The sequence below is a fragment of the Misgurnus anguillicaudatus genome, chromosome 22 (assembly GCF_027580225.2).
Source record: "Misgurnus anguillicaudatus chromosome 22, ASM2758022v2, whole genome shotgun sequence".
Taxonomy (NCBI): domain Eukaryota; kingdom Metazoa; phylum Chordata; class Actinopteri; order Cypriniformes; family Cobitidae; genus Misgurnus; species Misgurnus anguillicaudatus.
The window spans coordinates 43,061,297-43,087,903 of record NC_073358.2 but is presented as its reverse complement, the minus strand read 5'-3'; the positions used below and the strand labels follow the sequence as shown (position 1 = coordinate 43,087,903).

At 38.9% G+C, this 26,607-nt stretch overlaps 1 protein-coding gene across 2 annotated transcripts in view; it reads right to left on the bottom strand.

Annotated features, from left to right (window-relative positions):
- golga3 (golgin A3) overlaps nucleotides 1-26,607 on the bottom strand; it is a 34,107-nt gene continuing 7,500 nt past the window's right edge. For both annotated transcript variants that reach the window (XM_055198628.2, XM_055198629.2), the window contains exons 4-24: nucleotides 24,967-25,079; nucleotides 23,931-24,619; nucleotides 23,731-23,842; nucleotides 23,341-23,647; nucleotides 17,753-17,955; nucleotides 17,390-17,527; nucleotides 17,149-17,310; nucleotides 14,223-14,591; nucleotides 14,058-14,135; nucleotides 11,948-12,211; nucleotides 11,776-11,870; nucleotides 11,464-11,680; nucleotides 8,810-8,953; nucleotides 6,536-6,733; nucleotides 5,896-6,012; nucleotides 5,609-5,748; nucleotides 4,692-4,824; nucleotides 4,471-4,593; nucleotides 4,188-4,352; nucleotides 3,086-3,240; nucleotides 1-2,430 (exon numbers count right to left, since the gene is read on the bottom strand). In XM_055198628.2, coding sequence (XP_055054603.2) covers nucleotides 2,259-2,430; nucleotides 3,086-3,240; nucleotides 4,188-4,352; nucleotides 4,471-4,593; nucleotides 4,692-4,824; nucleotides 5,609-5,748; nucleotides 5,896-6,012; nucleotides 6,536-6,733; nucleotides 8,810-8,953; nucleotides 11,464-11,680; nucleotides 11,776-11,870; nucleotides 11,948-12,211; nucleotides 14,058-14,135; nucleotides 14,223-14,591; nucleotides 17,149-17,310; nucleotides 17,390-17,527; nucleotides 17,753-17,955; nucleotides 23,341-23,647; nucleotides 23,731-23,842; nucleotides 23,931-24,619; nucleotides 24,967-25,079 — 4,094 coding nt within the window. In that variant the 3' untranslated portion in view covers nucleotides 1-2,258. The remainder of the gene's footprint in view (nucleotides 2,431-3,085; nucleotides 3,241-4,187; nucleotides 4,353-4,470; nucleotides 4,594-4,691; nucleotides 4,825-5,608; nucleotides 5,749-5,895; nucleotides 6,013-6,535; nucleotides 6,734-8,809; nucleotides 8,954-11,463; nucleotides 11,681-11,775; nucleotides 11,871-11,947; nucleotides 12,212-14,057; nucleotides 14,136-14,222; nucleotides 14,592-17,148; nucleotides 17,311-17,389; nucleotides 17,528-17,752; nucleotides 17,956-23,340; nucleotides 23,648-23,730; nucleotides 23,843-23,930; nucleotides 24,620-24,966; nucleotides 25,080-26,607) is intronic.

The window sequence follows — 26,607 nt, the reverse complement described above, 5'->3', positions numbered from 1 at the left end:
TCGACTTACAGAATGATTTATATTTTACACTGAATTATCAATATGGCAAATTCCATAAAAATCTTGAGCAAGCAAATAATTAAGCATTGAACGGTTTGCTTTGAAACGTTGAAGAGAAACTCGTGCTTTTAACGGACAGTACAGTAATTACACACAGTATATTTTCAATTAATTAAAAACAGTTCCCTTCCGTTTGTTGAATATGTATATGAATTATGATAAATGTACATATTAGCATTCAAAGCTTCATTTCCCATTATGCCTTAGTCATTTAAAGCAGTTTAAACATCATTACATATCTCAAAACGTAAACAGTTCAAGCCAATGACAGTTAAGTTCCGCTCCACATGAACAGACAACGATTATGTCAAATACAGATGTCAGGGGAAAGACAAAAATATTACCCAATTATAATACATTATTCAAAATATACACGCGCATACATCTCCAATATTTAAGGCTGTAATGGCAAACCATCCATACATAAGAATTCTGGAAGTGAAAACTTTTTAAATTAGTGAACGTATCAACACGGGCAAAAAAAGGGCATCAAAAAGTAACAATTTTACACGGGTCCATACCTGAACGTCAGTTTGCTTTCTTATAGCAGTTGTGCAATGTAAGTCAATACCTGCCATATATATTATAAATATATACATAACGTAACACACACTCGACAGCACTTTCAAGAGCACATTCACTCAAAATCTTTTAACAGAAATATTTATCAATTTGTTTAAGCAAGAAGATTCAGTTTCAATTTTAAGGCGCAGCCCTAAAAAAAACTAGTTACGTCACACCAACAGCTGTTGTTTTATTACAGCATCAAGACCAGTACACTGTTGAAAAAATGTCAAAATATATACCCCAGCCTTCACTGGGCCAGTACCCTTTAAAAAGGTACTAATTAGGTAGAGATATGTATACATTTGGTACCAATATGCACATTTGAGGTACCAAATATGAACTTTTTCGGTCCAAAGCTGTACTTTTTGAAAGGGTACTGCACCATAGATACGTGGGGAACACATCTTGACCATTTTTTCTGACTGTAGTGTGTACATCTAGGATCTCGCATTTGCGAACCAGAAACTCTTTCAGACGTCTGTTGATATTAGATGAGCACCTGATGTACTGTGATGTATACATGAGTTAATACCCTGTACTAAAGGGCCACTGCTTTCTCCCAATCTTACACAAATATCGACACATTCTTGGGGCTTCATGTCCTGAGTTTGAAGCTGTGGGCATAACAGGACTAAAAAAAAGAGGCCATGGTGAGAATTATAGTATTGGAATCACCACCATGAAGGTCCCATTAATGCTCACAATGAGACAAACATCCCGCAGATGAAGCGAAACACAGTTTAGTGCTTAAAGACAGGACGTTGTCAGCATCGCTATAGACTTTATTTCAGGACTACTACAGGGCAAGTGTGCTTCCAAACCCATCAAAAACATAATTTAAAGTCTTTAGGTTTGCAATAAAATTGATTAGGGTTGGACAGCGCCCCCACAGGACTAAAGTTGAATAGCATTGCTATTAAAATTCCTCAAATCCTCAAGTGCTGATCCAGGATCTGTTTTTGCCACTAATATCATTCTGAATAAGGAAAAGCTGATATGTGCTTGCGATGTTTAATCGATATAGGACCTCTTATTATTTTGCTGATAAAAATGCATTATATTGCAGATCATGATCAGCTCAAACAGGAATCTGTACAGTGACTGAATGAGAGATAAGCGCATTCACAGGCACAGAGGAATGGAAGAACATTTCAGCTGCTAAATTCTTAACGCAGGAAGTGAGAATCTCCACCAGACAGATACGTGCCGACCAATCAGGTCGCTAGTTACTATAACACTGGACGTCTGGTGCCCTGGATGTCATCTGATTGCAGACTTATTTCACTCCTGCAGAACTTAGCAGCCTAGCAGTAGCCCTCACAGTTCCGTTTCCGCACCTCACGTGAGATGAGAAAGGAAACGATTTAAAATCAAAACGGCGGGAGACGACTGTGAAACAGAGATAAACAAAGAGCAGCTCAATTAATCTGACAATAAATAGTGACAAAACATACAAACACCAAAATTACCCCGAAAGAATAAAACCGTGGTGCAAAAAAAAACTATTTTCCACCCAAACAGTTGGGAAAGCCAAATATTGGCAGTTGATAAGTTAAACTCATTTTTTAGAAAGTGCCCGTGAAAATAAAACTAAACTCTCCCGGCTAGTGTCTCTAAAAGATTTTTTGGGATTATGAGGGCTGCATCTCTCGCTTTGCGTCATTGTTTTCCTCTTTATTAGATGACTCGTTGCTACTATTGTCATGGAGTCCTAATTTGTTGAGCTCTTCCTCTGCGCTGTTCAATGACGTCACTGTGACCGTGTGCTCCTCCATCTGCTTCTGAAGGCTGTCCATCTCAAGCCTGTAAGAAAAGATGATCAGGGAAATAAGAAAGACGACAAGCACCAACTGCTCTCTGGATGTTGAAGCGTCACATTTATAACATGTTTAAAGGGGCACTCCACTTTTTTTTGAAAATATTCTAATTGTTCAGCTCCTTTAGAGTTAAACATTTGATTTTTACCGTTTTGGAATCCATTCAGCTGATATCCGGGTCTGGGGGTACCACTTTTAGCATAGCTTAGCATAATCCATTGAATCGGATTAGACCATTAGCATCGCGCTCAAAAATAACCAAAAAGTGTTTAGATATTTTTCTTATTTAAAACTTGACTCTTCTGTAGTTACATCGTAAACTAACACAGACAGAAAATTAAAAGTTGAGATTTTTTTGGCCGATATGGCTAGGAACTATACTCTCATTTTGAATATTGAAACTTTTTTGTTACTTTTGAGCACGATGCTAAATGGTCTAATCAGATTCAATAGATTATGCTAAGCTATGCTAAAAGTGTTATCGCCAGATCGGCTGAATGGATTCCAAAACAGTAAAAATCAAATGTTTAACTCTAGGGGAGCTAGAAAATGAGCATATCTTTAAAAAAAGTGGAGTGTCCCTTTAAATGATTTTTTATATTTAGCATGGAAAGATATTGTGAGACATGTGAAAGCCTTACTTTAGCTGTTTCAGACAGTTGTGGAGGTTATTGAGAGGTTCCTTATTGATGGATGTCGAGGGCTTTAGTAGCTCATCCAAAAGCGAAGCCGGAACAGGACAGTCTGGGATTTTTACTGGCGTCACTGGGGTCGACTCCCCCTTTAGTTCCAATCGCTGGATGCAAGAATATAAACAGAACACGCATTTGGCATTTCATTAAGTTATTGATTGTTCTCAAGTTTACACAGACAAACATAAAATTTTTGACATGTGGATGGTTATTTTTTGGTCCATTTTTGCCTTTACTTGATAGACAGTATTTAAAGGAACAGTATGTAGGATTGTGGCCAAAACTGGTAATCACACAACTGGTGGCCAATACACAACATGACAACATAAACATCAGTTGAGGGTTGCAATTCCACTTTTTAAAATGACAATATCCTGGCCGGACCACTGTTGTGAGTGATATAAGTATTTGAAATTTCTTACATACTGTTCCTTTAAAGGGGACATTTCACAAGATTTTTATAGGATGTCAAACTATTCTTTGATGTCCCCAGAGTATGTATATGAAGTTCTAGCTCAAAATACCATATAGGTAATTTATTATAACATGTTAAAATTGCCAATTTGTATGTGCAAAAATGTGACATTTTGGGTGTGTCCTTTTAAATGCAACAGAGCTGATCTCTGCACTAAATGGCAGTGCTGTGGTTGAATAGTACAGATTAAAGGGCGGTATTATCCCCTTCTGACATCACAAGGGGAGCCAAATTTCAATGACCTATTTTTTCACATGCTTGCAGAGAATGATTTACCAAAACTAAGTTACTGGTTTGATCTTTCACATTTTCTAGGTTGATAGAAGCACTGGCGACCCAATTATAGCACTTAAACATGGAAAAAAAGTCAGATTTTCAAAATATGTCCCCTTTATAGAGACAACAGAAAAGTACAGGGTGGAGAGAGGGTTATGGGATCGGCAAAGGACCTTGGGATGCCGAAAGTGTGTGCACCATATGTCGGAGCACTGTCCACTAAACCATCAGCTCCGATGGCATGTGGATAGTTAACCAGTTATAAAGGTCAGCTACACATCCACAGTGGATCAACATTACCTTCCTAAGCCTGCTGTTTTTGAGGTCCAGTTTGAGCTGGTTGTTTTGCTGAAGAACAGTCTTCATGCTGTTCCTCAACTCCACAACTTTAGCCTGCAGCATGAACTTATCCTTACGTGAGCCATTCAGTTCTTCCTGTACAATCTCCAGCTCCACCTTTATCCTCTACACATGGCATGAAAAAAAAACAAGACTCATATGAAGAGCTATTATCAAACAAATCAGTGTTACATTCCCTGACAATGAACTGAGAAAAGCGAAACCATGTGGTGGAGCATCTGACCTGAAGTGTTTCTTGAAGTGCGTCCATCTCTCTCTGGTGGCACTGTTCCACCATCTCCATTTGCTGTTTCTGTGTCTCGATGTCCCGCTGTCTCTGCTCCACTTCCCACTTGAGATCTTCCACCTGCAGGCACACAGCATAGGAGATACATGGAGTCCAAGAGGGACTTGAAAGTTTTTAATGTTTAATTCATCAACGCTGATATCCTAAACATGCCCTACCTCTTGACTGGTGAGCGGCTGTTTACTGAGCTCATCGTCAAGTTGCTTTTGAAGAATCTGGAGTTGTCCGCGAGCATCGGCTAACTCCTCTTGGAAACGTGCAACCTCCTCCGAGTGCTTCTCATCTTGAGATCTGTCCAGGGAAAGAAAACATTCTTAATGTATACAGGACCCAACCTGATTTTTACGTTTAACCAAAACATTACAAATTACAGCTAAAAAAAAGTGAAATCCCAAAGCATAACTTAATAGCCATTTAAAAAAAATGAAAACTTTTCCTGAATTAAACTGCAAGAGATGATCCTTAAAGGGGAGTCTAAAGCTATTTTAGGCATTCTGACTTATTAACACAGTTAAAGAGTTGCATTCCTCATGCTAAACATAGGCAACGTGTCAAAAAGCAGTTGGACGTATGAGAGAGTATTTCTGTGCCGAATGCACCCCGCTAGGGGTCGTACAAGTTTCAAATGATTTTTTCGAACATGACAAAAATGCTTTATTTCTTTTATGGGCAATTTCAATGACGGAAGTACAGTGGAAGTCCTTATATGGGTACTTGACCCGGAATAGCACAGGCACACACACCAACCAAGTGCTGACAAGACATCAACTTCACCAAAGAAGTGCGTTTTGTTTGTGATGGAAATTTAAGCTTGTTCAGCTTCCCAATGAACCCAATATTGTGGAAACAATGTATATAGTTTGTTTATCTGGGGAAGGAGCAGAGTTGTGCATGCGTGTTTGTTTGACACTGGATTTCGTTGAAATGGGTCTTGAGGCACAGGCGTTAAGTAAAACTGTTGGCAATCGGCGCGTAAGTGCATATAATGTAAACAACATGAACATGCAGGGAATCATAAGTTGTCCAGAGATAGTGGGATAATGTTTTGTGTGAATTGTAGCGTTTTGGAACTTACGCCAGCGTCTTAGCCTCTTTCTGCAGTGCTTCCACAAGTTCCTCTTTGGTCTGTAGCTCTTTCTTAATCTCGCTCAATTCCAGCATAGCTGCCCTGTAGTGTCTGCGGTTATGGGCTGCCTCCAGCTTGGCCTCCGCCACCTGGACGAAGCACACAAACAAAGAGGTCACAAACACGACCGTAACAAAATAAACCAAAGCCTTGAGGAGTTCTGAAGGAGACTGGAAATGTCATGCAGCTGCTATGGAGTTCAGGAGACTTGTGACTGTTTTTCACGACGTATTAACCTGCTCTGTGAGATCTTTGACTTTTATTTTCTCCTTTTCTAGGGCACCCTGCAGCGTCTGCACCAGCTGTCTCATCTGCTGGTCCTCGTCTTCTTTACGCTTTAATACTGCCTGAACCTAGAGTGATTCAGGAAGACCACCGTGATGTCAAAATCAAGCAACCAATATAAAGCAAATAGGTATACATCTGCCAATCAAAGATGTGACTCTAGACCACAAAACCAGTCATAAGTCGCATGGGTATATTTGTAGTAATAGCCAACAATATATTGTATAAGTCAAAATTATAGTTTTTATGTCAACAATCATTAGATATCAAGTAAAGATCATGTTCAATGAAGATATTTTGTAAATTTCTACTGTTAATATATAAAAAATTTAGTAATATGTCTTGCTAAGGACTTAATTTGGACAACTTTAAATCTGATTTTCTCAATATTTAGATTTTTTGCACCCTCAAATTCCAGACTTTCAAAAAGTTGGATCTCGACCAAATGTAGTCCTGTCCTAACAAACCACCATACATCAATGAAAAGCTTATTTATAAAAAAATTTACCCTTATAAAAAGATTTACGGTCTAGGGTCACAGATTAGTTTTTGTGAGTCACAAGCTAAGTTTGGCATGATGCCGTTTTCAACCTGCAGGTTAAGCTGGACCAGATCTGCTTCTCTCTTGGCAAGTGCAGCCTCTAAAATATTGGCATGTTCCCGCAATGCACTATGGGATTTCCCAAGTCCAGAAAGTTTCCCCTTCTCGTGCTCTAGCTCAAGCGCCAACTTCTTATTAGCATCCTCCAGGCGACGAATTCTCTTTTTAAAATTCCGGGACTCTTGTAGCTGTAGGGAAGAAAAGTTAAAGTGAGCTTTATTGTCATTCTGCGATATGTGAAGACAAAAGTCAATTCTCACAGGACTATGGTGCTACACATCTAACATATATAAACCTACACATTGCTTACCTATCTGGGCTGCACAATAAATTGCATGCGATATCATGTGCATCTCGTCAGTAATGCCGGTTTCTTGATTAGTATTAAATCACCATCAGCTGCTTTCAGATGGAGCGGCATTTACTACACAGAGCCGTAGTTCCCTGACAAGCTGGGCCATATCGCATACGATACATTCGCGATAATTAATGCAAAATTGCCCCGATTGTCAGTGAACTATTGCTCTGTGTAGTAAATGCCGCTCCATCTGGAAGCAGCTGATGGTGATTTAATACTAACCAAGAAACCGGCATTACTGATGAGATGACATCACATGCGATTTATCGTGCAGCTCTATTACATATTGAAAAAATGTAATCTTAGGGAGCATGTACCAAGGATAAAGGCTTGATGTCTCGCCCGCGCTGCTGGCCAATGGAGGTCGACGTCCGCACCTGGCGGCCATATTGTCTCAGTCAGCTCGCTCACTCGTAGCATTGTGTTTAAATAGTGCATGCTCTTTTAAATAACCAGACTCAATTGTCTACCAATTTTCAAACGGTTTGGTTTGTTATTAACGTCAAAGATGTACCTATGACACTGCATACTTATGAATAATGTTCAAGCATCCAGAATTTTAGCCTGGTTAATAACGTTTGTAAGAAACCAAACCATTTGAAAATCGGTAGAAAATTGAGCAAGTTATGGTTATTTAAAAGTACATGCACAATTAAAACAGAATGCTATGAGTGAGCGAGCTGACAGAGACAAGATGGCCGCTAGGTGCGGACGTCGACCTCCATTGGCCAGCAGCGCGGGCGAGACATCAAGCCTTTATCCATGGAACACGCTCCCTAAGATTACATTTTTTCAATATGTAATAGAGCTGCACGATAAATCGCATGTGATTGTCACGTGCATCTCGTCAGTAATGCCGGTTTCTTGGTTAGTATTATGGCGTAAGCACCTTGGTGTGCATGCCCCCTTAATGTGACCCTGTCAGTGAAATTCAGGCTAAAGTTTTATTATTTAATTATGAGATTAAGAGCATCAAAGTTTGATTTCACTTTCATTTCAATTTTAGACATGACCTTACTTAGTTAATATTAAACACATTAGGGTTACATTTTCACATGACGCTCTTTACATTATGTTGGATGATTTTATATAAAAAAGTAAATCACAAAAAATTACTTTAGCTGGGTTTTCACAGGCAGGGCCCCAAATTTGAAGATTATAACCAAATCTACACTTCATATTAAATTGATCTAAAACTAAATCTAACTATAAATACATATGAAGAGTTTCGTTGCAAACGAGATAACTCAGTTTTTGGTTGTACATTCCAATAGGCTTTATGCCCAGCTGCACTACTTCCTGAACTTCAGCCAGCTCCTTGTTTCCTGTCTGCCATTATTGGACATGGGTGTGCCTGACATCAGTAGTCACAACAACAACAATCAGACACACCTGGATTAATCAGTTTGTCCAATAATGGCAGAGAGGAAACAAGGAGCCGGCTGAAGTTCAGGAAGTAGTAGAGCTGGGCATAAAGCCTATTAATATCATTCAACTGCAGTTTGTTTTGATTTAAACCTTCATAACTTAAAAAATACAGCTAAGTAGCACCATAAAACAAAATAATAACATGATAACATAATAATAAACATGTTTTGACAACATTTTAAAAACGGAGTTATCTTGTTTTGCAACAAAACTCTTCATATATACATAACTACACATGCTTTGAACTGCAAAATGACATAAGGGCATGGGGACATAGTAAGTAGGCTGCGTGTATGCATGCATGCATATGACGACGTGTTGCCCACTGCGTTCATGTGCCCTCAAGAATGAGAGTCTAGTGCACTCCCTTTAAAAGACATAAGTCTTTAAAATAAATGTTAAAATCTAAGCAGGAATGTTTTGATTCCATAAGACACATGCAGTTGTAAAAACACTTGGAGAATGAGTTTTCACTAACCTCATCTTCCAGTTCCATCACCTTCTCCTGATATTCCTCCAGCTCATTGCTGGTGAGGTTGATGACCTCCTGAAGCTCTTTCTCCAGCATGGATTTACTCTGGCTCACTGCTTTCAGCTCTCCCTGCAGGGTCTCCACTTTGGCCTGATGCATTTACAAAAGATACACATATCATACATTAACATATTCTGAAAGCTTACTCATGGCATCATCACATTTAACTCTTTCCCCGCCATTGACGAGTTATCCCCTCAATTCGCAATACCGCCATTATCCACTTCCGCAACTTTTAAAACCCGGAAATATCGCCCTAGGGCAAATAGCTGTATGTCAGTCTCAGTTTTGAGGATCGCTTTGCATCTGATCTACGCCCTTTACAAAAATGGAATTATCTACGCTTTTTGCTGAAAATTTGGTGTTTCTGAAGAAACCTACCCATATTTAAAAGGTGATAAAAAATTGGTGAAGGTAGGATGACTTTTTTTGTTTGAAAGCAGAAGGTCTGTTCTTTCATTTAGTATATTGTATGTTAATATATTTAAAGAACAGCATATTCTGGGAGGTATAAACTTTCGTGAAAATCATGAAAAAGCTGACGGGGAAAGAATTAAAGGATAGCTCACCCAAAAATGAAAATTCTGTAATTATTTACTCATTATTTTAAACTTCTTTGTTAACCTGTTAGCCCTCATTCCATTTTCTGAACCCCCCCACAAAAACTGTCATAGCCAAACTAAAATAGATACAGTTTATGAAGTCTTTGCACTAAAAGCATAAGTTTGGTCTCATTTGAAAGCAGACACTTGAAAGTTTATTAAGAGGTGAACATTAGTTACTGTCATAATGAAAAAAGTTGTTATAGAGAGCTTAAATTATACTTGTTTATTAACTCCACCAAACATTTATGAAATATTGTTATGAAAATCTAAATGAAATTGGCCTTGGAGCAATCTAGAAATGCTCTGCAGTTAAAGCCACAGGTCTGACCATGTTCTGTTTTAAATCTGAAGATGATACCTCTAAAACTCTGTATTTTATGAAATGTTTTTTAGACCCATGTCATGTAAATTTATTTAGAGAAAACAGCAAAAATGCTAAGCTAATGTTTGTTTATTTATATCTCACAACATCCTTTCAGTTTATTGTCCTATTGCTCCGTGTTTTAAACAGACTCATTAAATAAGCATCCGGATGAGTCATTAACAACTTTTAATCCGGGATATGGCTGTCTAAATGTTTATTTTATTATTATAAACAATATAATAATTGCTCATAATTTCTATTTAGTGTTTTATTTCCTCCTTTTGTCTCAATTCACTTTCTTTTTATTAAAGTCCTTTCTTACAAAAAGAAACTTACCTTAAAGAAGCTTTACCAGTCAAAATTATTCCTAGAAACACATATCTCATATCTCCAGACAGCAGATGTTTACAGAACAGCTAGTACGTTAGCTTAGCATACCATCAAAACACTACAAATAAAAGCATTTATAATAAAACTCACATTATAACATCAAAAGTCGAGTGCTTAAACAATCATGCGTGATCTGATGTGGCTTTGGATCATAAAATAAGACCGAAAATAAACAATTGTATGTTATTTATGCTGTTAGCTTAGCATAGCATTATAATATACAGTACTGTTATAAAAATAATAGACATATCGTTAAAAATACAGACAAACCATATATAATCTTAATCGTGTTTATTGTCTCTATGGTTTTAAAACATCAAAACATCTTTATTTACATGTTATTATAAAAACAGCGATCGCTCGTTGCAGGTCACTGCTCAAGTTCACGTCTGACTGACAGCTGCTGCTGCTGAGCTGACTGACGTCTTATTCTTTCTATGAAAGTTTATGAAAGAGTTTCTGACTTTAGCGCCCTCCGGCTTCACGTATGAATGAAACAAACTGAGTGTCAATGACTGCAGTCTCAAACTTCCTCATATCGCCATGTTTGCAATAAAAATGGGTGAAATATTACCCCGACTGCAGAAATTTGAAGTAAACATATAAAATTGAAGTAATATTTCTCCAAATATGCATACTTTGAATTAAAAGCCCCGATAGATGTTGTTTTATCGAGTGCTTTCATGACGATCACGGAGGAGTATTTTTATCAATGAGTGCGGCTGAGGGTTATATTTCAAATTAAAGGTATGTACCGTTTTTCATTTTCATAACGCCTGACAAAAATGAAGAAATTACTGTTACTAGGATTCTCAGATTAAAATAAAGGTCAAAAACTAAATCTTAAATCAAAACACTTTTTAATGATGTATAGTTGTTTAATGTAAGTACATTTAAACTAACAGTAATTTACATTATGTAAATAAATAGCTCTTCAGTACATCCACGCCCTCGCGCAGGTTATCAGGTTTTTTGGGCAATGTTTGTAACCAAACTGTTTTTGAACACAGTTGACTTTCATAGTATTTTTGTTTACTACTATGGAAGTCAATGGTGCTCCTGTTTTCTTCTTGATTACAAATATCATTTGTGTTCAGCAAAACACAGAAATCATAAAGGTTTGTAATATTTTTTTTCTTTAATATTGCAGCGTTAAGGATTGTGGTTAAGTGCGACAATCATGGTGTATTAAAACTTGTAGCCTCTAATATGCAAATTTATTGCATTTTATACCAATTTACCTGAAGTTCCTGACTATTTCCTCCTTCTGAAGCCTGAGCTTTGAGTTTCTCGAGTTCAGCCTCTGCCGTCTCTTTGGCCGCGAGTGCTTCCTGCAGCCTACGGCTCAAAATGCCGACTGCATTCTCATAGGCCTTATGCTTGGCCTTCACGTCCTTCTGTGCGCTGGTCAAATCCGTGCCCAAACGCTTCATCCTTACCTTCTGCTCAGAGATGGCCCTGCATGGGAAAGAGGAGAATTACAAAGAGTTTAAACTGATGATAATTGCTATGGAAACCCTTATGGCAGGAATGGGGGCGTGATAGTGACTCACTTTCTGGCTTCATTTTGCATTTGTTCTATCCTCTTCTTCAGATTTTCATTCTCCTCCGTCACCGCAGCCAGCTGGTTCTGGTCAAACTGAAAAGACTAAAGCGAACAACATTGGCACCATCAAATATCTCCAACTCAGAGGCAGTATTCTTGCAACTTGAATGATCTTGTACCTGGAGCTGCAAGTCAAGTTGGTCTCTTTCTGTTTGTACAGACTGTAGATGAACTTCCAGGCCGTTCATTTGCTGCTGGACTCGTTCCACTTCCTTCTGCAAGCGAGCCTGTTCCTGCTCGGCACTCTTCTTCTCTCCGTCCATTTTTAAAAGTTCCTGTTTTAGATCCTTCACTTCGGCCACCAGACGCTTCTTAGATGACTTCAGCTCAGAGATCAACTGCTCTTTGGAGCTTGCATCTCTCCTGTATGCTTCAACCATCACCTTTAGGGGTAAAGAATAGATTTGAAAAGAATAAAAAAGGTAGAGGTAGAAAACTATATATGATTGTGTACACTTTAAAGGGACACTCCAGTTGTTTTGAAAATATCATTTTTCAGCTCCTTTAGAGTTAAACATTAGATTTTTCACAGTTTTTAATCCATTTAGCTCAGGGGTCTCAAACTCAAACTGGCTTGGGGCCATTTCTAAGACAGACCTTTCATCGGGGGGCCGCAAAGCTATTTTAACGTTAAAAAAGCACTATATTTCTGTAAATGTCATGTTTATTTTCTATTATTTAATGTATAATAATGCTTGAAAATATATAAGTAGTGGTTTTATCTTTTTAATACACATTATTTTATAAAAGTAAGTAAATATTTTCTTAACCTTATATAACTACAACCTATTAAAACCTTGCACTAAACTAACAAATTTAATTTCTGTATAGATTTATAAACTATTATAAAAAATTACCACCAGTAAGTGTTTCTGTTTTGATTTAATTTGGATTGTTTTCAGTCATAGTATTGACTTCATTGTGTTCTTTGTTATTTCAGTTTTAATGAATTTTTTAACATATGTGGAAAAATATTAATAAGTGAAAGTGATCCTAAAACTTTTGAATAGGTAGTCAATGTTACATAGACTAGTTGGACAGAAAAAATAATAATATTGCTCTATGCGTAATAGTAAGTGAATAGTAAGCTATATAATAATATATTATACTTCATTATATATAGCAGTATACATACTTTTATCTTCTGTACATTTCTCCTCGTCTTTTCTCTTTCCTTAACCTGGGCACTTTGATGGCTCTTTTCTTATCTGTAGTTTAAAATGTGTTGCAGTACACATACGGCTCTGCCTCCATATGCGGTGTCTCCATTAGAAGCTGTGACTTGATGTGAACTAACCCCACCGCAGCTCGGTCTTCTCTGAGTAACAGCTGAGTATCCACCCGGAAGTAACAAATCTTCTCTGGACAAACACTACAAGGTCCCGATCAGATTAACTGATCGGATGTTGACAATGATATGATTGACGCGAGGTTCAGTTGATGAATTAAAATCCGATCACGCATTCCGTTATCCTCGACATCACGGAGCGCGCGCGGTTCATGGCTGCGTAGCAACGGGTGACGCGACCCACGCCACGGAGCGCAACTTCCGCTCCCGAGCACTTTGGAAAGTGGAAAATGCTTTGACTCGTTTTAACGCGTTATTAGACGCGAAATGTGAACGAACATTTTTTAAATCAAAAATCAAATGAATATAAAACAAAGGGAATAAAAATCTTTCTGCGGGCCAGATTATGTTATATTTTTGAAAGGTGACGCGGGCCGCACAGAGGGGGAGGGCGGGCCGCAAATGGCCCGCGGGCCGGGAGTTTGAGACCACTGATCTAGCTGATCTCCGGGTCTGGCGGTACCAATTTTAGCATAGATTAGCATAATCCATTGAATCGGATTAGACCATTAGCACTGCGGTAAAAAATAACCAGAGTTTCAATATTTTTCAGTAAAATCCTTTCAGTAGTTCCTAACCGTATCGGCCAAGAAAATCGCAACTTTTAATTTTCCATCGTGATGTAACTACAGAAGAGTCATGTTTTAAATAGGAAAAATATCAAAACGCTTTGGTTATTTTTTTGCATGATGCTAATGGTCTAATCAGATTAAATGGATTGTGCTAAGCTATGCTAAAAATGGTACTGCCAGACCAGCTGAATGGATTCCAAAACGGTAAAATTAAATGTTTAACTTTAGGGGATCTGGAAAACTAGCATATTTTAAAAAAAAGTGGAGTGTCCCTTTAGAGGCAGGCACTGAGATTTTTGGGGCACTTACCTTTTGCTGCATAAATTGCTCTTTCAGTTTCTGTGCTTGTTTTTTTAGGGTGCCGTTCTCTTGTTGAAGCGAATCAATCTTGGGGATGCAAAATGGAAACCAACTTAAAACCTATATTAAACAGCTATGACTCCACAATGCTAAAATTAATTGTAAACAACTTACCTGCGTTGCTTTAACCTGCACTTCTTGTCTGAGTCGATCGAGTGTATCCGAGGCCACCAAAACGTCTTCTCCAAGCTTCTCCGCTCCTTCATCCAGCACGCTCTTGTCAGCACGAGCCGCCTGCAGAGCCACCTCTAGGACGATTTTCTCGTTTTGGAGAAACTGCAGTGTTTCCTCTTTAGCCGTGGCGTCTGTCTGCAGCTCCTCCAGATGGGCCTGGAGCTCCAGGTAACGTGCCTCCAGCTGATTGAGGGCCTGCTCTTTGGTTTGGAGGTTCTCCTGAGTTGCGGTGAGCTGCTTCATCAGCTCAAGGTGCTCACGCTGGAAAGACTCCAGCTGGGCGTCTTTTTGGGAGAGAGTGAGTTTTACCTGAAGAAGAGGGAATTTTCAAGAGTGAATAGTCACCACAGCACATATCACACAAATAGGAAATTAAGTCACAATGGTATTGTGCCAGGTCTTACAAGCTCACAACTTTAAAAGGTGCAATGTGATACTTTTAGATCTCTTGACTAAAAATGCAATTTAATATACATATATAATCAGTGGTGTATAAAGACCTTACATAATGAACTGTACTGTTTTTATTACCTTAGAATGAGACGTTATTATCTACATACACCCATGGTCCCCCTACATCGAAGTCGCCATTTCGTGCCGCCATGTTTGTACAGTGGCCCTAAATGGACAAACTGCTCAATAGAGCGTTTTTTGTCACAACGTTGTCTTAGACAATAACATGTTTGTCCTGTGGCGGCTACCATAGCTTCATTATGCATTTTAAAAAGGATGGGTAAGCTGTGGAATGAGCCGTTGGTTGCAATTTACAGTCTTAAGTCCAATTTATAGTCGTGCGTAAGGTCTACGCCATAGGTTACCCGTAGCCTCTGCGTAGCCCAGTGTTTCTCAAACTTTTTCTGCCATTCCCCATTTTGGAGGTGGGGTAGGGTTCAAGCCCCACCTGTCCCAATCACCCCAACAAAATCGTAATCAGCTAGGCTTTAAGTTACCGCGTGACATTTTCTACAGTCTGATTTATTTACGTTTTAAGCTAGGTTTATGTTTAAATGTGCCGTTTTGAGTGTATGGTGAATAAATAATTGAATTAATAGATTTTCTCCCATTTGTCATGCCCCACTTGTAATGTTCCTATTCCCCACCAGTGGGGCCCGCCCCACACTTTGAGAAACACTGGCGTAGCCTGACGTGCACCTCATCAAATTTTTAACAGCGTGTCAGTTCTACGCGGACTGCAAGTGCTGTGATTGGTCCACTAGAACCCCTCTCAAGTCAGGTAAAAAAATTGCGTCATAGGTATTTCCATTTGCAACGGTGAGAACAAAGATGGGCCAAGTTGAGGAGTGATTTAGCTGAAACTGCAGCAAAAGTCACTGTTTATTTACTTCCATATTTACACAACAAGTTGCTGTTACTCCTTTTTTTGCGGGTTTAACTGACCAATATTTTGATATGTTTTATACTCCCTCCTACTTTTAAAAACAAAGTTTTAACGCATGTTTATCGGAACCTAAAGTGTAATCTCATATACAGTTACGACGTAAATAGTCCTCAGATTGTATATTATATTCTACTACAAGACGTTGATGCGAAATGATATAGACAACAGACTATTTATATAAATTTCACGGATTATACGCATTTGTGGACAAAAATGGTCATTGGATGTATTTAGATGGTTTTCATGGATTATTCACACATCTGAAACAGACTGGATTCGATTTGCGATCGTTATATCAAACACAAAGGTAAGAAGTCACGTTTATATTCTGCATGTTGTCATCTTCTGTCACAAAATACAACATTTATGATGCTAGAGCATCTGTATCTCAAAACAGAGACCATACACATCAATGCTAATCCCGTAAATTATACCTTTTAAACGATGTATAGTAGTGTTAATATTATAATGTTTGTAGACAGTAGGCTATATAGATATTTTTTGCAGGCTAGATAGTTGCAGCACGGTTTCGAAAGTTAAAAAAAATATTTAACTGCTTTATTTTACAATTCTACATGAACTAAGTAATAATGCTTTGCCAAACTAAAAGTGTTTTGCCAAACTAACCAAGACCGGGCCTTACCGACCCGGCTTTTCCAACGAGCCTAACTTACCACCAGTCTCGTTACTTTCCCAAGATACGGTCCGGACCTCCCGCTAGCTTCTAGCAATTAGCACGCGGTCCACAAGCAGTATAAATCCCCCGCCGGGTCTAAATTTCTGTAATTTGCGCAAATAATGCTTTTGAAAATGTTTTATAACGGGAATATATTAGTGTTGACCAGGGTAAAACGAGTGTATTGTTGAGACTGCTACATCACAATTTACTCTCGAATCATTATGTGTCACGAGTTTCTTCTCCTGAAATGTACTTATTAGTGATACTTTTTCTTGATTTGTCTGTTGGCAACATAAACCTTTAATAATAATATATAATATATAAAAATAACAACACAGTATGGTTTTTCTTGCTCACGATACTATTGCGCATGCGCACATAACGTTAGTGGTGGGGCGTGGCCAAAGGAGCAGCAGCTCATAAATATGTAATGACCACCTCAAAACGGCACAATCTGAAATGCACTGAAACAGAGGCTACTAGAGATGGGTAACAATCTTTTCCTTCAAGCTATTTCGAGCAAACAACTTTTAAAACATGCTTTATGGAACTCATACACCTATTTAACTTGTGGAAAAGCAGGCATAAGATGGGCACTTAAAATAAACGATTCTGTTTCGGAACATATATTATTTTGAAAGTTTCTGGTTTCGTTTCTACGCACAACTATAATGAACCCTTTACCGCTAGATGCCACTAAAAGTCCCACAGTACACCTTTATACAATAGGTTAAGTTTATTGTCAGTGCTGTACTAACAACTTGTGTTAGTAATGATTCTGCAGGTACCTGCTCTAACTCTCGCTCCAGTGTTGTGGCCGTGTTGGCCAGTTTGAGCAGATGTTCTCGTTCCTCCTCAAACTCCTCAAGTTTGTGTTGAAGATCTTCCTCCACCATCGACTTTGCTTCCTGAATCTGATGTATGGCCGATTCCTGTGTTAACATATCCACCTAAACCAGACAAAAAGGCATGTGTGAGTGTAGAAAATTACACTATATGGGAAAAGATAGGAGTTTTCATGTGCCAGACCTCTATGCTCTGTAGCTGTACTGCAATCCGTTCCTTTTCTTTGATAGAGCGATGTTTTGTCTCTGTGAGCTGGTGAGCCAGTGTAACGTTCTCCATCTTAAGATTTTCCAACACGCCGATCTGAGTCATTTGACCTGCCTGAGAGTAAACATACAAATAAACACACAGCACAGATGGCCATTTTACATCATCATCATCATAAACAAAAACTACATAATTGTCTGGTGCCCAACCAATTCGTTTGTTACCAATACCAATACATTCCCATTTTTTTACCCATCCCACTGTCTTCTAGAACTACTAACTTTGGTTTTTAGGTCTGACTTCAGCCAAGTCCTGGAAGATTTTGTGTCACACACATACCTGCATGTTGGCCATTTCTCCCTGCAGTCGCACACGGGCCTCCTGAGCCATAGTGAGCTGTTGCTGGTACCAGAGGCGGAGCTGCTGTAAGGAGTCCACTTCCGCCTGCGAGGTCTTCAGTCTGCTCTGCAGAGCGTTCCTCTCGTTCTGGACCCGCTGAAGCTGTGTCTGCAGGCCTCCCATTTGCCCCCGCAACTGAGAAACTAAATGAAGAAATTACGAGATGAAGCAAAGATCTGTTGGTATGGGAGAATCAAGTTCATATCAGATTGTGTTACGTAAGGGATAATGTATAGGCAAGCAGGTTGTAATTTCAGAAATAAGCCCCGACAGTGTGATCAGGACCCAGTGCAAATCTTGTATTACACTGAAGGGGCTTATTTCGAGATAACAACCAGCTGCCTATACATTATCTTGCTTATTACACGGCCATTTACTTCATAAGTAAGGTGAGGAACATAAAATATTGATTTGAAATATTTTATTTGCTCAGTTTTAATGAATGCAGAGCTTCCACGAGGAAAACCTTTTACTTGTGATTTTAAAGGTGCAGTGTGTAATTTTTAGAGGGATCTCTTGACAGAAATGCAAGATAATATACAAAACTATATTATGAGGGGTGTATAAAGACCTTTCATAATGAACCATTATGTGTTTATTACCTTAGAACGAGACCTTTTAATCTACATACACCGAGGGTCCCCTTACATGGAAGTCGCCATTTTGTGCCGCCATTTTTTTACAGAAGCCCTTAACGGACAATTTTTTTTACTAAGTTGTCTCCGACGATGACATGTTTGTCCGGTGCCGGCTACCAAAGCTTTTCTATGTGTTTCAAAAGCGAGGGGTGAGCAGTGGACTAAGCCATTGGTTGCAATTCACAACCTCACCACTAGATGCCGCTTAAACTTACACACTGCACCTTTAAGATAAGACAAAACACGCTATCTGGTTTAATCAAATGTAAATATAATGTCATATGTGTTATTAACTCTTTCCCCACCAGCATTAAAAAAAGTTTTCAAACCAGCACCAGCATTTTTCATGACTTTCACAAAAGTTGAATGCCTTCCTGAAAATTTAGCAAATTAAAGAACATACCTGCTTTCAAAACAAAACAAACAAACAAAAAAAGTTTCATCCTACCTTCATTAGTTCTCTTTATCAACTCTTAAATATGGGTAGGTTTCTTTAAAAACACAAAATTTTGAGCAAAAAGCTGAGGTAATTCCATTTTTGTGAAGTACTTTTGATAGAGATCAGATTCAGAGCCTAAAAACTTAATAGGACATACAGCTGCTTGCCCTAGGGCGATACTTCCAGGATTTATAAGTTGCGGAAGAGCATAATAGCGGTATTGCGGAAAGCCGGAAATACTCGTCATTGACAGGGAAGCGTTTTATCTTAATTGACGAGTTAACTCGTCAATGGCGGGGAAAGAGTTAAAAAGTTATATTTATATTTAATTTTTGTGTAATATTAAACTGCACCTGTCAAAATGATTTGCAGCATCCGAGTTACGGTGTGTTATTTGAACGGTTGTTATCTGGGAATAACAAACCTGCAAGTGTCACGACTAGGGATGCTCACATTGACCGTTTAACCGTTAACCGAAGGTAAGAATGTATGACCGATTAACATTATCAGTTAAAATAAAAAAAATATTTGTTAATACATGGTGCGTGTCGTCATGAGCCGACAGACATTTCGCCACTTTTCTATCTTTAATTTGTGAATGTCCTGTAAATGACACAAATGATTGTTGCCCTGACGGTCTGATCATTTTTATGCGTGTTTGGAAGCTGAACGGAGACGCGCGCGTGTCCCGGACCACATGTGAGCGAAGCTCCCTTATATTCCGCTCTACTGTTCAAGCGCTCCACTCAGTCGCTCACCGCCCAAGCAAGCGCTCCGTTAACTTTCCGCTCACGCTAGCAAATAAACCAATTCCCATTCAGATCCCGCTCCGACATAAAAAAAAAATTCTGTACTGACGTTCTTGGATAATTGCATTTAATTAAAGTATTAGCTGATATATCGCAGTTATGTACAGTTGTGTGTTGGCTATTAGACCTAGTTTAACTGATACGGTGCTCCGGATATAATTCAAATTAACAAATTGTTTCCACGACATCCACGTTTTACTAATTCACAATTTTAAGTAATAATAAATGTAATAAGTAATTACGAAATATTATAATAATTCGTTCCCCAACGAACTATACTATTATATAAATATATTATTTGAAAAAACTAAAATAAATTGAAGAACAATTTCAAGTGCAAAGTGCAAATTTACAGTGCATCAGTAAATACAGAACACAGCTGTGTCTTAAAGAAATTAAAATTAGACAGTATTTATGAACCTGTAAATGTACAAAACGAATGCAATACAGAAGGCCATGAGTATTTATTTTATGGCATTTTCAATAGTATATTAGTAGCTAAATTACCGTGTATCTAATATAGTATGAAAACGAATAAATCATTATTTTGGCTAAATTCATCTGGATAGATCATTTTAGTCAGACTGATTTGTCAACATTTCAGAAGCTTAAATGCTATCTAAAACAACTTACATTTTATCCCGAGTGTTACTTGGTCGAAAATATGTAGAAATATAGCCTACGCGAGAGCAAATTACAGAACAAAAATGTTTAGCTCACGCGGACCGAACGAAAAGCCGTTAATTAAGCGGACTCTGTAAAATAGAGGACGTGCTGAATCAGTCGAGTCGGCAGAGATTATCATCAATGTTTATAATGTTCATCGCATGCTGTTGATGAAAAAAATTAATATCTATATGTCCATGGAAGAGTCAAGTGTTCAGTCAGTTAATACTAAAGGCACCGGCGTTTTTGGCTGAAGCTTCCTCATCCACGGAGCGGAGAACTATACAGGTTTTTATTTTAAGTGGTTTTAATGCTGGTAAGCAATCAGTTATATTATGGCGCTTTGTATTTGTGTTGATCAGTTAGATTAAAGTAATTTTCATCTTTAAAACTGCATCTAGATGCAGACGACGCTACATTTATACTGTCATCTTAGTTTCATTTCTATATAAGGCTGGCGACTTCATTAAAACAATATTTGAACTCCATAACTTATTGCTATAGATTCTCGAACTATCAAATTACCAAAAGGCATACTGGGATGAGTGAGCGGTGCTGCGTATTGAGCGAGCGGAGCGGAAACTTCCAGCCCAGCTTCGGAAATGCGCTCTGATGGAAATATTACCACTCCGCTCACATGCTCTGTTCCATAAACATCTCTCTTTTTGCACAAACGGAGAAAGACGACGCAAAAACAAAACTTTCTGAAAAGCATCCTGCTTTAGAAATGACCACTGTGGTAGATGAAACGGAGACAATCTGCCCTTTTTGGATATTAATCCTCTGGACTGATCGCGTGCTTTTTAATAAGGTAAATATTTTGCGTGAATATCTGATAATGTATGAATCCTGGTTCTGTTGTTGATCTGTCGCTGCTGTTTGCACGTTCAAATTAAATCTTTTGTTTTTACTAGTTCACAGACAACCGTCAACTGTATTTTTACTGAATGACAATTTCATATTAAAATCTTATCAGTTAACGGTTAATGTTCGGTTTAGAAGCTACGGTTGTCGGTCGGGAAAATTAACTGATATGAGCATCCCTAGTCACGACCAATCAGATTCAGATTCGAGCAGTGTAATAAACAAACACTAATGGAAATCATTCTCTACTTGGAGAGTCCTATTAAATGAATAGTTCACAAGACAATGACAAGAACTGACAGGCTGATGACATTTAGGGCGTTTTTACATTAGCACTTTTGGTGCGCACCCGGGTTCGATTGACATTAGAGTTCAGTACATTTAACATTTGTGAACGCTGTCTTCCAACTTGGGTGCGGACCCGCGAAACGTACTCGAGTCCGCTTAAAAAGGGTGGTCTGGGGTCCGGTTCATGTGAACTCCAGATCGGTTCGCTGCTAATGTGAGCGCAATCGTACCAAATCACAGAAGTGAGCTACTGTTAATTACGTATTATATGGAATGTCCCACCAAAACGGACGTGTGTGTTTGTGTGCGTGCACTTACCTTGACAACAAAATGCATAGAATGCTTGCTTGACTTTTGTTCTTATTTTTTTAAACCTTTGGTTTTGTTTTCAAAGAAATAATACAGAAACGCACTTTCTGTCTGCCGCAAACATACTAAAGTGGTTTCGATGACAACGGTCTGTCCGCCGACGTCAATTTTTGCGGAGGCATTCAGAAATCATCTCTATGCTTGCAGTTCGTCAATCACGCTTGTCGTCTTCTCGTTTACAGAGGTTGCCAAGCAACATGAGAACGCGCCGGCTGCAGCTTGATGATGCAAGCACACCGCGGTTCGGATGCAAAGATAATATGTGAACACAGTCCATGGGGGGCATGGGGAGGGGGGAGCAATCGAACTTGGGTTCGGACCAGGCAATCGCACCAAATGTGAAACCGCCCTTAAATCGCTCTCGCTGTAATAGAGGATTATCACACTGATACGTAGTGCTTTCGCTTTCAGCGATCTTTGTGCATGTCCAATTCCGATCGTAATGCTTGTTCTGCTGGTCCAGATTAAACAGAAAAGTTGTTGAGAAAGGTACGTAAAGGAACGATGGTGTTGTAGATATGTAGTAAAGTTAAAGTACAGATAATTTGTTGCAATATGTAATGAAGTAAAAGCCAAAGTATGCACTATAGATTCTACTTAAGTACAAATACGTGGAAAATTTACTTTTTAGTATTTGTACTTCGTTAACTTACATTCCACCATTGCCTAACCTAACTGCGCCAAAAGTGGACATGCACAAAGTTGACAAGTCCCGCCCCGAAAAACCCGGAACCGTGATAATCCCCCATTTTATTTCATCCGCCTGTTGGTTCTTATCGTGCCGCATGAAATCAAACGCACCATATGTCTCCCTAATTAACACACTAAGGGGCGATTCACATTTCGTGTGTAAATCCGCACGGAAAAGGTTGGTTCTTGTCACATGACCTGTGGTGCGCTTGCAGCATTCTAGAAAGTTGAAATGTTTTTTAACTCGATGCGGTGCGGGCTCGCATGGAAAACAAAGCACGTCGCACTGCGTGCGCGTCGCTTCCATTTAGCGTGTAAATCGTGCACCTACATTTGAAATAACGAACTTGAGCGCGCAAAAGACCCGAAATGTGAATCGCCTCTTAAGCTGCATTCAGACTAGCAGCGACTAGCAGTAGCAGTGACCGTTGGCAACTGGATGGGGCGTGTCCAGTCGCGCGACAAGGTTAAGAAATGTTTATCTTTTGCAAATTATGAGCGACTTTCATGAGCGACTACCAATGAGAACGAAACTTTGGAGTTCATGTCATCCGTCTTTCGTCAGTTACTGGAGCGGACGGTACTCATTTGTTTATGAGAACCAGATTTAGAAACGCCTCTTTTGAAAGAGACAAGCGACACGTTAATGCACCTTTACCCGCTGATGAGTTAAATCAGGCGTTTGATATAAGATGACGACATCTTAAATATTCTGGGAGTGGTACGCAAGGACTGATTTGGGAAACACTACTACTTGACTCTCACCCGTGTTGTCCTTCGTATTCAGACTCTGCTGCATCTCCTCCACTTTACGCATCAGTCTCTGGTACTGCTCCTCAGCCACCTGTAGGTCATTTCCCAGCGAGGCCAGGCTGGCGTTCTTCCCCTCCAGACTGGCCTGGAGCTCCACCATGGCCTTCTCCAGTGTTGAGCAGTTGGAGCGTAACGTAGTGACCTCAGAGGTCAGGACGCTCTGCTTCTCGTGGCTGGCTTGAGTCTCATCTGCCTGGGCCTGTAGCTGAGCGGTCACTGTGGCCAGCTGGGCCTGGAGCTCGGTCTTTTCTTTCAAAGCCTAGAGATAATAAGTGCTTTTATAAATGAATGATAGATCACAGACTCCTTATTAATTCACCTGAAGACTCTTTATTAACTCACCTGATTGGCCTCGGATGAAAGAGACTCTAGCTGTCCCTCTAACCTCATTTTCTCTTTCAACACCTGTAACATCTCATCATGCGTCCCCATCACAGAGCTTCCATACGAAACGCTGTCAACACACACAGACCCGAGTCATTAATGAAAATTTCCTACAAATATTTTGGTAATGGACAAACCAGAGGTATAAAAGTCCATACCTGCTGGAGAAGCTGTCTCTGCGGCTTCGTGGCTCCACGCTGTCCTCTCTTTCCTGTTCCAGTTCCTCCATGTGTCGCTCTTCAGTGGCTGCCTGCAGGACCTCCTGTAGCGATGGGAAGTGGCCCATTGCTTCTGGAGCGATCTCTCTCCCTTCTACATTGTATGGAGCTCTTGGCCTATTTGCTATTGCAGCTAAAACATTATAAGTCCCTGTAGTAGACACACTGCTGTATGACGAGCTATCGCTTTCGTTACCATCAACCCTGAAACCCGATTCGCTACCATCCACCTCAGAGACGTTGTCTCTGATTTGCTGAGATGATTCCAGTTGTACATTCGAATCTGAGCTGACGCTGATTTCGGAAACCGTCGAGACGGAGCTGATGGTGGAATGCAGTGAACCGAACGACGTGTCTGCACCTCTGGACGTCTCTACGTTTTGAGATTCAGGAGATTTATAATCGGCGAGAGAGTGAATCTTGCTGGAGCGGGATGATTTGGATTTCTTTTCTTTAGGTTGAGGGATTCCCAGGCTGCCCAGTTTGGGACCACGAGGAACGCTGGTGCGCATGAAGGAGTATTCTGTCGTCATGGCAACGGCATTGGCCCGTGGTAGGGCCTCGGGATGGAGCATGAGCTCCGGGTCCAGAGTGCTGAATAGCCGGCTCTTAGGAGTGGAGCGATGAGTCTGAGGGAGATATGAAAGCAAGCATTAACCAAAACTGAACATCTGCAACATAAAACACTGCAGTCTTTACATTTTAAAGGAATATTAATAAAGTTTTTGATTATTAACAATGACTTTATCTATCAAATTATCACATAAATGTTCAACTAAAGAAAGGAAGTCATAGACATCTGGGAAGAAATAAGGGTGGGTACATTATGAGAGACGCTTTTTGAACATCAACCATGTCATTCCTTATTTTAATTTTAAGGAAAATCTCTATTTTTGGGTTGCATGGAGAGAGAAAGTCACATGATTTTGGATGCATGCACAACAGTTGGTTGTCAGCATGTTATTTTCTGACTCACTCTGTCTTTGTGCCGTTGTACTCTGTATTGTTTAAGCTGTTCCTCAAGACGCCGACGCGCCTCCTGACGGATCTTCTCTTCATTTTCCATTTCCATAGATGGGTCCTTAGATGCTACGAGAGCGACACAGTAAAAAAAATGCAGAATAAAAATCTAAACACAGTCAGATGAAAGAGCCAGATACTGTCAACCAAGCAGTAATGGATCAGGGGCCGAAATCCATTGATTTTCCTCAGAGAAAATAACGTTTTATCAATCCTGAAACATGCTTGCTTGACAAGGTATTTACCAGGGGTGGGAATCGACACTGTAACACTTTATAATAAAGTTGTATTTGAGGATCTCAGCTGCAAAAGCCACTAAACGCCACGTCCATCAAAGATGAGCTAATGATATTAACCCAGGGGTGTCAAACAATTTCATCCCAGCCCACATTAGCATGAAGATTGCTCTCAAAGGGACTGTTGTATTTGTAAGACTATATGGATGTATCTCTTTTATAACATTGCATACTTACCTCTGCAATGAATTATTACACATGGTTTAATACCTAGCTTTGAAAGTAGAAGCCCAGGACAAATAACGAAAAAGTGTATTCAAATGTGCAACTGGGTGATTCTCACGAAACCATTGAAACACCACGGCACTAATGATTTTAGCTTTAAAATGTGTAATATAGTAACATTAAAAAGCATCAGAATTAACACAATACTGTGTTCTACCTTGCACAATGTTTGATTTCAACATAAGAATTTATCATTGGAAATTTTATCTCATTTTCTGCTGAAATTCTCATTACCGCAATGTGTCCGGCTGTGTTTGAACATGCGTTATGTTGTATTTTAATCAAATTAACACAAAAATTTTAAGAAAAAAAATAAATGGATGTTTTGCTAGACTACTTTAGATGACAGAAAAAATATTTACTGAATATTCATGTATAATAATAATGAAGAAAAATTAGGAAAATGATGTGTCCATGCCTGATGTTCTCATCCTCCGCAACACTTTTTGAGAACAGTTTAAGCACACATACAGAATTTTAATAAAGTTTGATTTTGAGTGACCAAGCACATGGACCAGTTACTTCAAGATGGCTACCAGGTAAGATCATTTTTTTACAGTTAATTTGAAATAGTGTCTTGTCAGAATGCTTACACGACATTTTGTTTATCATTACCGCAACAGATGCTTATTAAATGTTAATTTAATTAATAGAAGCATAATACTTTGATTTTAAATGCATGTGCAGAATCTCCAAATTATGTTCTTTCAGGTTTGTCATGTCATTTTGAAAATATGTCAGTGTTGATGTTTTCTGACTGTTGCGGTAATGAGATTTTTTAGGACTAATTTTTTTAATTATGTTACAAAAAGTGTTAAATGATAAGTAAAAGTTTTTAAATTAAAGTTCCCATTACTCCAGACTTTGTTTTTCAATGTCTGGTGGGAAAAAATTAAATTTAAGCAATTTTTACATTTTCATGCTTGACATTTTTAAAACCAAGTTTTCGTGAGAATCACCCAACTATTGTACAGATTATTTTAATAATAAAAAATTTAATTAAAAGAAATTATACATTAAAATAAATGTTTATAAATTATATATTTAATAGAAATTATTACTCATCAATTTGGCGG